The sequence below is a fragment of the Solanum tuberosum genome, unplaced genomic scaffold (assembly GCF_000226075.1).
Source record: "Solanum tuberosum cultivar DM 1-3 516 R44 unplaced genomic scaffold, SolTub_3.0 scf00411, whole genome shotgun sequence".
Taxonomy (NCBI): Eukaryota; Viridiplantae; Streptophyta; class Magnoliopsida; order Solanales; family Solanaceae; genus Solanum; species Solanum tuberosum.
The window spans coordinates 32,461-44,730 of record NW_006239344.1 but is presented as its reverse complement, the minus strand read 5'-3'; the positions used below and the strand labels follow the sequence as shown (position 1 = coordinate 44,730).

Genomic DNA, 12,270 nt, shown 5'->3' with positions numbered 1-12,270 from the left:
TTTTTATCCCCCCCCCCCCCCCCCCCGGGCCCTCTTTCCTCTAGAGAGTTCATCAGCTTCCAAACTCTGAGTGAACATTAATATTTTGTGCATTTAGTTATTCGTTAATTAAGTAAACAAGTTTAGAAGTATGCATAACATTAAAAGAAAATCGTATATACAATTAAGTTACGTTGATTTTGTATGATTTATACCTAACTGATTCAAACTTTAAAATTAGTGCACAACCGATGTTTGCGTCTATATAGACTATTTACCTCATATCTTTTTGAAATATACAAATCAATTTTTAAACTTTATCTCTAAATACGAAATATTTCATACAACGAACTACGACTAAGCGAATAAGGAAGACACTGGTTAGTAGTACGCACGAAGTTTTCTTTTAACTTTTGAAAATCTTGATAAATTAAAAAGGATATTATAATGTATTTAAATTAATTATAATGTGTCATATGAAATCATCATTTCACACCTTGTTATTATTTATTATTATAAAATATAGTAGTATAAATATTGCCACAAGAAATCCAATGTATATCCCAAGAAGGTGCGTGAAAAAAGACAAAAACTTAGGAAAATAATAATCTATATAATAAGGACATGACAAAATGACAAATTTTAAAAAAAAAACAGATGGAGAGAAGAGAAGGAAAGGGATGTCACTTGTACTTGTTGTGTATTTATGTGGTGAGGAAAATAGAAATACATGTGTTTAATAATTATTGGTAGTTTATTAATAGTATTATTTAGTTTTAGTGCATATTTAAGACTAAAATGTAATTAATCAAAGTTAGAGAGGTTATTAATGATATACTCCTTGCTTTATTTTATTTTATTTTATGGGATTTTATTTGATTAAACCACATAATTTAAGAATAAAAAGAGACTTTTAGAAATTACAATTGAAAATAAGTTATAGAATTTTTATTGTTACAAAATATTTATTAATAATAAAATGAAAAGTTTAAAATTAAAATAAATTTTAAATATAAAACAATTTTTTTATTTAAAGTGAATCACAAAATTTGAGATAATACGCATGACAAGAACCAATATCTCAATTGATAAAATTGGAGAAATAAAATAAAAAAAACAAATTAATTTATGTATATCTTAATTCTTAACTATTCTAATATTCTGTGAGATATTTGTTATTTCACATCAAAACACATACCGAATAATTTTGTCTATCAAAATCTACACAAATAAAAAAATACTATCAAATATTTTTGTCTCTTCCGTAATTTAAATCATTACTTCTAAAATTTGCATTCATTATCACTAAATGGTTTCCTTGAATAAACTAAATATAAAAATGTATCACGTAAAAAAAAAGCAACGTAAAATAATTTCTCACTCGAAAAACACGAGAAATAAAAAATATTCAAAATCAACTTATACTTATCTTAACTAATAATTCTCTCTATATATATACCATCACACATTACTCAAATTACTCGACTTATTAAAATTAAAATAGAATAAATTATCAAATATTTTTTTCCTCTATTATAATTTAGACCATATATTTTGAGTTTGTATCCACTTCATTAATGGTCCTACTTAATCATCATCATCTGATTTCTTTCTATATTGAACCATTTTTGTGCACATATACGATAATCAATCAAACTTACATCATATATACATACACGTTCCCTAATTGTTTGGTATCAAAAGTCGAGCTTTAAAGTAACGATAAAATTATTTTCGTGTAATTTATAAATTATAAATTTGAATCGTTAAAATATCTACTTTGAAACTTTATTAATTTAAATTTATACTTTCGTTTACTCGATACGAAGAATACGAATTCGTCGAATTTAATAACTTCCGCTTAAATAATATCTTTATAATAAATTTTATTATTAAATATAGGAGTACTAATATTAGATAAAAGCTCATTTTATTAATCATATATACTTGTAATGTACTAATAATAGCTACTATTAATAATTACGATTAGATAGATAAAAGAAATTCTTCAATCAATAAGAATATTAAGATCCCTAAAGTAAGGTCTATATTAGCCTTTTTTTTTGTCATGAAAAAAGGAAGGGTCAGGGCAGCTTTATCAACTTTTTTTAGATTAAAAAGGACAGATTTTTGAAGAAAAAAAAGGAAAAGAATAAAACATTTTAGATTATTAATCTACACCACCAACAAGCTACTAGTATACATAAATTTAATATAACGATGTTGTTTGTTCGAATATTTATTATTTTTTTGCTTTTATTTTATTTATTTAATTTAATATAATTTTAAAAAAATTATAGCTTAAACTGAGAATACATAAAATCTACTAAAATGATCTTTAATTTTATTTTATAAATAACTAAAACAAAAATAAGATAAATAATTTATAGTAGATAAAATAATTATTATAGCGAAGAAATATTGTAGAGAACATAAATTTAACTTAATATGAAAATTTGATTTAATTCTTTTTTATTATTATAAAACGTTGTTATAAATTGTATCATTTATAAAAATGTATGATCATAGAAAAAAAATTAAAATTATTTTTGGTACTTTCTTATAAAATATTCATAAATATATAAAAGAGAATTTTCATCAGAAATAATATTATTAGGTGATTTCTTCATCTATTCTAGTGTTATTATAAATAGTTAGTACATAATATCTGCTGATAAGAATATGATAAGTTCATAAAGTTAATTGAGGTGAGCGTAAGTTGATCTCGGAAATATGATAAGTTCGTAAAGTTAGTCTAGGTGAGCGTAAGCCGTAAGTTGATCTCGGAAAAAAAAAAGTTGGGTCCCATTGAACAGTTTATTTCGGCCGCCTGCTTTTGTCGTCTCTTTCATTTTTTTCTTCCACCATTTTTGTCCCTTTGTGCTTGACCCCTTTTCTCTCTCTCTCTTCATCTTGTTCATTTGTCTTTTTCTTCTCTTTTCATCCATCTCTATCTCTATCTCTATTTTAAGCTTTAAATTTTACTTTCTTTCTATATTTTTTCCTCTTCATCTTCTTCTTCTCTATACCCTCTTTTGTCTTATTTTTTTTTTCCTCTGTTCTTGTTTCAGAAACTGTCTTTTCTTCTTTTCTGATTGAAACCCAAAAACTAGGAATCAATAAATCAGTATATAAATATTATTTACATATACCCTTTTGTCTAATTAACAGTCAAACTGACTCCTCTGGGTCAGTTTTCAGCAAATTATGACAGATAAAAAACTCATCTTTTTCAAGATTTGATTTTTTTTTTGGCCCCTTTTTGTTTTGCTTGAGGAATAGTTATGGCTGGGAGTAATGAAATTAATGCTAATGAATCTAAGGTAACCCCTTTTTTTCTATTTGTGTTAGTAGTTAAGTTTCTCAGCAAATTATGAGTGATAAAAGACTGATCTTTTTTCAAGATTTGATTTTTTTTGCACCCTTCTTGGTTTGCTTGAGTAATAGTTATGGCTGGGGGTAATGAAATTAATGCTTAATGAATTTAAAGTACCCTTTTTGTTCATTTGTGTTCTCCTTAATCTATAGTGAACTTTGTTAGTGGTATTAATTAGTTGGTTTTTTTGGCTAATCATGGGATCATTTTGCGGGAAATTTTAGTAGCTTAGTTGGTTGGTTATCTAACTTTTACTTCCATGTTCAATCCCCACCTTATTTTCCCCTTCCCTACCACCAAGGAAAAAGGGATCAAATTTTGCTTTTTCAAGATTTGATTTTTTTCTTCTTTTTTGAGTAATAGTCATGGCTCTCACTAATGAAATCAATGCCCCTTTTTATCAATTTGTGTTCTCCTTAATCTCTGTAGTGAACTTTGTCAGTCTTTTGCTAATGAAGGGATCATTTTGCTTGTTAATCTATTTGTAGGGGATTGACTTTAGGTGTCTTAGAAAGATTTGAGTTTTTCTTAGAGTAAAGATTGAATCTTTTACCATTAGTTTCTGGATTTGACCTCTGTTTATGCATATGATTTGCCATAATCATATATAGGGTTTGACTTTTTAGGTGTTCAAAGAAAAACATCAGTTTCTTGAGAATTCAATACTATGATTTAGAGAGTTTGACTTTCTGTGTAGGAGTTATTTTCTTTGAGAAACCAAAGTTTGACTTGGGACAAAGGCTGAATCTTTACTATTGATTTTAGGATTTGAGGTCTACTTATATATGTATATGATTTGTCATGCTTTGTTTGATTCTTAGCTTAGGCTCAAAATCTGATATAGAGGTTTGACTTTAGGTATGTAAGAAAAACTGAGTTTTTGGTAAAACCCAAAATCTGATTCATAATCTGTTATAGGGATTACTTATGTGTGAGAGAAGTTTTTTGTGAAACCAGACCCTGAGTTCACTACTCTCTCCGTTTGTCAAGTTTCGCTTCACGAGAGTCAATTGACTAATCTTAGAAGCTAAAGTGAATCAGATTAATTTGAAACTGTAGATTTAAAATTTTGATGTCGAAAACTATATGAAAAATACTACAAGTAATCCTTCTCTTATTAATATGATGAAAAAATAAATCTTAAAGTCCATGCAGTTTCACTCTCGAGAAGCCAAACGTGACAAGTAAAAGTGAACGGAGGGGTACTAAATTTATGATACGAGCTCTGTGAATGTGTGTGCTTAGTCATACATGTGTTTCTTTTGCCATGTTTATACTGATTTAACCTCCTTTGTGAAATCATAAAAATCATTTGGCTATCATCAATCTGATTTTAATGTCATGAGGAGATGTTTATTATGGTTCATTCTATCGGTAGATCTTTTTGTAATAACTGTGCATTATATCTCTTTTGGCAGAGGGTGGTTCCACTTAATACATGGATCCTTATATCCAATTTCAAGCTTTCTTACAACATGCTTCGTCGTCCTGATGGCACGTTTGATCGTGATTTAGCTGAGTTCATAGACCGGAAGGTCCCTACAAACTCAATTCCGGTCGATGGTGTTTATTCTTTTGACGTATTTGATCGTGTGACGAGTCTTCTTAATCGAATATATCGACCTGCTCCTGAAAATGAGGCTGATTGGGGTAAAATAGAGCTAGAGAAACCTTTGAGCACCACGGAAATTGTTCCTGTTATAATTTATTTCCACGGCGGAAGTTTTACTCATTCCTCAGCCAATAGTGCTATTTATGATACATTTTGCCGCCGCCTTGTTAAGATTTGCAAGGCTGTTGTTGTTTCTGTGAACTATAGACGATCTCCAGAACATCGATATCCGTGTGCGTACGATGACGGATGGGCTGCTCTAAAATGGGTAAAATCAAGGACATGGCTTCAAAGTGGGAAGGACTCGAAAGTCCATGTCTATATGGCTGGTGATAGTTCGGGTGGTAATATTGCTCACCACGTTGCGGTAATGGCTGCTGAAGCAGGTGTCGAAGTATTAGGTAATATACATCTTCATCCAATGTTTGGTGGGCAAAACAGGACAGAATCTGAGAAGAGATTGGACGGGAAATACTTTGTTACCGTACAAGACAGGGATTGGTACTGGAGGGCATATCTACCCGAAGGGGAAGATAGAGATCATCCGGCATGTAACATATTTGGCTCGAGGAGTAGAAGCCTCAAAGGACTAAAGTTTCCAAAGAGTCTAGTCGTAGTGGCTGGTTTGGATCTTAGTCAGGATTGGCAATTGGCATATGTCGATGGTTTGAAGAATTCGGGGCATGAGGTAAATCTCTTGTATCTAAAACAGGCAACAATCGGTTTCTATTTCTTGCCAAACAACGATCATTTTCCTTGCCTCATGGAGGAGATAACGAACTTCATCCATCCTAACTGTTCATAGATTAAGTTAACTTCAGCTATACATAACAAAAGCTTGACATATGTCACTCGCGTTTTTTTCTTCTTCGTTTCTTTGTAGTGAATAGAATGGTGTTTAGTTATATGTAGACTTCACTCTTGTGGTGATACAAGCGTTCAAACCTTCAAGTCATCGTCTGCAAGGTTGTCGTTGGCTTGATCTTCTCGATTCTAAAGCCCGATTCAACGTGTTTTCTTAGGTGAAGTTAGCTCTCTTGGTGCCTGAGAATTGTAACTTGTGGAATTGTAATTTTCAGAATATGATGTTGTTGTCAACTTACTTTGTATGTTGTGTTTGAGGAATATATATATAAAGATGTTTGTTCATTTTCTTTGCATTTTTCTAGCTATGAGCCATAATATTGATCTTCTTTCCTACTCTCACCATCAAGATATTGTTAGTTGGAGTTCATGTAATTGCAATTATGATTTATTCGCACTTGGTGTTTACACTAATACGATAGGAACTACTATTATTATAAATAGATTGTAGATTGTTATATATGAATTACTTTTGAAGAGAATTAATAATGTTTTCACTTTAACTCCAGTGTGATTCAATCTTCAATTCATCGATTGATGATGAAGGTGCTCAGCCACTTGAACAAACATTACTTATTTGATTTTTTTCTCATATATTGAAGTCTGATGAATAGAATTATTTGATATCTCTGCTAGTGAATAAAAAAAATACTAAACAAACATTATTCCAATAATTGTAGTCTTTTTTTCTTGCATTTATGGAATTGAGTCTTTTCCAAGTTTTGGTGCTAACTACTTTTTTCAAAAAGTCTAAGCAATCCTAAATTAAAACCAAATAAGGTAGTCTATACAAAAACAATGACTATTGATTTGACATGTAATGTTTTTCATATGCAAAAAGGCTAAAGAATCAATGTCTACATCTTCCACTTCTCTTTTATATCATCCACAAAAAATGTTGTCTCCAAAATTTCAACTTATTCTGCTGTGAGTGGATTTATTACTGTGATGGATGTTGATTTTTTTAATTTTTTTTTGTTTATCTAAAAGTTTTTTTTTTTTTTTTTTTTTTTACCTTTTTTTATCTTTCTAAAAAGCTTCTCTTTTGTATCCCACTATGGAATTTAAGTTCCTTGTAGTGTAGCTTAAAGGTGACAGCCATCAATTGGGTTTCCCTTTATCCTATAAAAAAATTAAAATAAGTTGATGTCTCCGATCTGACACAAAATTTTAGAAATAGAAAAGATCTTGACGGATAAAAATGATTTGATCGTTAATAGTGATGAATGGTAGTGATTGATAATGACAGTTGATAATTGTGATGATTGATGATGACAAATGATAATTATGATGAATCATAATAACAACTAATAATAGTGATGATGATTGATAACGATAATCAACTACATATGAAAACTAAATTATCATAACTATATTAGTTAAAGTGAAGTTAGATTAATTAATTGTAATTAAGGGGGTGTTTTGGTATGAAGACTAATATTTTAAACTTTTTCATGTTCGACTGGTCAAACGTTTCAACAATTTCACGAATAATATTTCACATTAATTATGTTTTTCCCATCCTACATTACCCCTCATCTTTACTCCCATCCTCATAGCCTCCATTCCCCACCCCCCCTCCCTACCCACCCAAACAACTTACACTTCGTACTAAACACATCTTAAGGGGTTGTTGATAGTTGATTTGGAGATAATTTATGCTAATATTAAATTTTACATAAATAACATTACGTGTTATAGCTGATAAGGAGACAATTTATTCATGTTATAACTAAACTCCATATTATTAATATTTATATAATTCTAACCGACTATCGAACCATTAAAAAAAAGGTTTAATATAATGAACACATGTCACAATTTTGTGTGTACCTTATAGTGGACCATAAAAGGCCAATGCCAAAAGACTATGTGTCCACACAAGAAAAGAGAGATGGATGTAATTGTCAATTATATAATCATTGTAGCTGATTTGATATACTCCTTTGTCAGCTCATGCATCTTCTTTTGGATTTTGGGATATATACTAGAAATGATTGACATTGACATTTTATCCCCCCTCATTCTATAAACCATTTTAGTCGACGTGATCGAGATGAATTTAGAATTTAAATTTTATTTTTATCTATGTATGTGACTTTCATTTTTATCTTAATGTTAGAAATGATATTTTTGATAAACACAATTAAAAAAAAGTTCAATTTTTGATGTATAAATAATTCATATTAGAGTTATCAGGGTTCAAATAAACTTAAACATATAGCTCTATATAGATTAATTTAAATATATATATAGCATATAGTTCATTAAGGAAAAAATATGTCATATATATTATTGTTATTATTATTATTTTGCTTTGAGATCATTAAATTGGTATAATGTTAATCTCAAAACAAACATAGTAATTCTTTTGTTTTAATATTTCTTTTATACAATGATGTTCAAAATTAATTTGTGCATATTTTGATAATCGCAGCATATATATTTTTACTATTATTTTGCCTATGGAAATTTAGACAGATGAATTTTTTTTATATTAATAGTATTCGTTAAAATTTAAACTATGTTTTACAAAAGGCATAAATCCTCGTAGATATCAAATACCCATGAGCCATATATATAGAGAGTAAAAAAAATATATGTTCTTTCTACAATATATCTACATAATTCTTTTTCATTTAATTAATCATAACTTTTATCATATGTATTGATCTTTTTCTCTTTCAAATTACTCCAACTTCTTAAACTTGATATGACAATATATACTTTATTATTTGATTTTATGTGAAGTGATAGTACATAAATTAAATCGAAATAATTGATATAGGGAGATAGAACGTTTACGTCAATGAAGGATTGTGTATTGAGGTCAGGATCGTTAAAGATAACCACCATATGATTTATGTAGTGAGGGTGATATGATCTCCACCCATAATTAGAAGTCTAATTTCAAGCCTCGTAGTATAAATTTAAATTATCAAAATTTTAAGACAGATATTAAATTCGAATATAGATTGTTAAAACATTTGTTAGGGGTGGGGGACCTATACCTAAGGATCTCATGTACGTACTATTATTTGTTGTTTTATGAATATTAGCAGCTGGATGCATATTGTATTAATTTTTTTGAAATAAATAATATTGTGATTTGTGGGCAACTTGAAGGTTACAAAGCTCAAGTCCTTATCATCAAATGGGCAATAATTTTCCATGTTTTTAATAATAAAATTAATAATGATAATAACAACAACAATTTTGGACTTATTGTATTTTTTTTTTAAAGGAAAAAAAACCCCACCACCAAGACAATAAATTTTGTCCTTATATTACGTGACAGCATCTTATTTTACTTTATATTATTTTGACTGTTTGAATTCAATTCATATAATATTAAAGCTCATGTATCTATTTTTTTTTTTTTTAAATAGACGTTTCAAAAAGCTTTATATGGGAGAATAAATATATTTTCTAATAAAAATAATTTCATATTTAGGGTTCGAGCTGAAGATTACACTACTTTTCTTATTAATGATTATGTTTTCTTCTTTATTTTCTTCTTTTTTTACTTAGGTTCGATGCAGTCGATGGTCTTTCGTAAACACCTCTCTACCTCCTTGAATTAGTGGTAAAATCTGCGTACACTATATGCTCTCCATATCCCACTTAGTTAAATTTCATTGAATATGTGTTGTTGAGCTCAAGATTTAAAGTTAAGAATTGGTGAATGGTTCTTACTATTCTATTACAACCTTTGTTGATTGATGCATTTTTAAAAGATAAAAATAAAATACACTCAATATTCAACACTCTTATTCCAATTCAACACAGTCTCACGTTAAAGGTAAAAGCGTTCCTTACAAAATTAATTTTATACTCAAAATTCGAATTTAAAATATTCGATAAGAACAACTACTTCAAACTTTGTTGGTAGGTGCATGTATCTCATCTACCAATGATGCTATTCCTTGACTTCTACTCCATTTTTTTAACCAATGGAATTTAGGACTTTATGATGAATTGGCTAAGAATATAAAGACTAAAATTAATCGACCATAACAAATAACTTTAATAACATACTTTTTGTGTTTAAATTTGATGGAATTCCATAACATACAACTTTAGTGAAGTAATGTACATAACATGATTCAACAAATAAAATCATATTTTATTTTAAAGTCTAACTAAATTAAATTCGTAATAGAAAATTTCACTTTAAAAGATAAAAATCATTTTCAATAAAAATGATTTCATGATGCTCAAGCGCGAAATCTAAAATTTTTTATATTCATTAACGTTCAGAACACTTACATAATTAACTCTTTTAATTCTTCTTTTATTGATCTATCAAACATTAGTTTTATTTATCTAACATTTTATATTTGATTACAACAATAATCAAGTATATCGGTATTAACTAAACATTGTAATTTATGAATCGGGTGATAACATATGTAATGATTTCACACTTTCAAAATATCAAAATATACGTTAATATATATTGTCCCTCAATTTGTTGCTTCTCAATTTACAAAGTAAAAAACAAAATGACTCACAAATAAATAAAGTAACATGGTTTGATTTCTGAGCAAAATATATTTCAAGAGCTTAAAAATTAAGTAGTATTTATCATGACTAATTTTTCTCACAAAAGACGAACCTTGATATGTGATAATTTTTTTAAGATAAAAAAAAAGTGTTGTCACATAACAAAATATGATGCGTTAGAGCAGCATATTAGTATTTGCATCACGGCCCCTACTTCTCCCAAATTAAAGATTATTGTTGAATGTAAAGTTGAAATAATAGTCCAATCAAAGCCATTTCAACCCAAATTTGATCATAGGGAGAAGAGAGTAAAGAAAATACTAGCTCATTGGATTGTCAGCGGGGTAATTATCTGTTTTTTACTTATTTTGTGTTGTTGTATATTCAATATTGATGATTTTTGTGTTTCTGTTTATTTAAGATTTGTATTTTTTGTTATATAAAGGTTTCGGTTGACATATGAAATTAGAGTTTGATCCAGAGAAAAAAAATTAGTCTTTTGAAAAATGAAAGGAAAATATGAACATTGAACTCAAAGAAAGTATGAAGAATAGCCGATAGGCTGAAGTACATATTGCTCCGTTGAAAGGAACGGTTAAGAAATACCAAGAAATGCTTATTGCTAACCTTGAAAGAGTTTTGAAGAAAAAAATGAAGAAATAGAGTCAAATTGCTAAGTTTCAGAAGGAGGGCTTGACTCAAACAAAATGGGCAATGAATAACCAACATACGGCTGGTTAAGACATATTGACTGACGATTTCATTTATTAATTAAAAACGAGTCATGATAAAGGAAAATCGCAGAATGAATCTTTAATTAAGTTGTACAAAACTTTATATAATTACAAAGAAGTTACACATGTACACTTTACAACTTGAAAGAAGTGCAACAACTTTAAACTACATTAAAATCTCACTAAATTAATACTCGACAAATTAATAATCTCTTTAAGATAATATTTTTCTTCGGTTTCAACTTGGGCCAATGGAAAAAATCACCCAGATAAGATAATAAAATAATATATTTTCAGAAGTCCCATATATAAATATATGGTTCCATTAATATTATAAATTAATAATTCTTTAAAAGTACAAATATATCTAAAATAATTTAGTAAAATATGATTCTATTGTGTTTTTTTTTGTTAAAATTTAAATTTAGTTGAAGCTCATCTCTAACTTTTTTTGTTGCATCCAAAAATTTAAAATTAGTTGAAGCTCATCTCTAATTTTTTTTGTTGCATCCAAAAATTTAAATTTAGTTGAAGCTCATCTCTAACTTTTCTTGTTGCATCCAAAAGTTATGGTATTGTCTTTTCTAACTGTTCCATAAAATTGTGAAGAGTTCTAGATGCGATAAGTGCTTCCTTACATGTAATTGGTTCCAAAGGTATTGTATCATCTTCAACTTCATCACACTACACCAAAAATGATCTTTAGCGGCAGCTAATTAATGACAATGGCTTAATTGCCGCTAAATATGTGCTTTCAGCAGCAATTATCACTCTTTATAAATGTCTCTCCTATAATGACATTAGATCCCATGACAAATAACTAATGTCGGTAAAGACTTTAACACTCTTTGTTAATGCATATTCTTATTGTCGCTAAAAGATTAAAGATGTTTTTGTTGTAGTGTCATCAACATTGATGTATTCATTATAAATTTACTTTTATCTGAATTCAATAAAATATGATACATAAATTAGTAAGATACAATGATTTTTATGTAATCAAAATTAACCGTTGAATCACAAAATACTCTTTAAATTAATTAATATTAGTTTATCGATTAACTAATACCTCTACAAAATAATAATATTTTATAGTCCCACCTATATTAATTTAGTGAGGTTTTACTGTATATACATTTTAGCTATCCAAACAAACAAAGTAAAGAAAGAAAAAATCACGATCAAACAATAATATGATC

The 12,270-nt window shown here is 28.4% G+C and overlaps 1 protein-coding gene across 1 annotated transcript; it reads left to right on the top strand.

Annotated features, from left to right (window-relative positions):
- The first annotated feature begins 3,007 nt into the window (after positions 1-3,007).
- LOC102604924 (gibberellin receptor GID1B-like) lies at positions 3,008-6,127 on the top strand. The gene is made up of 2 exons (XM_006362914.2): positions 3,008-3,302; positions 4,774-6,127. Exons 1-2 carry the CDS (start codon positions 3,264-3,266, stop codon positions 5,770-5,772), a joined length of 1,038 nt encoding a protein of 345 aa, XP_006362976.1. The 5' UTR covers positions 3,008-3,263; the 3' UTR covers positions 5,773-6,127.
- The last annotated feature ends 6,143 nt before the right edge of the window (positions 6,128-12,270 follow it).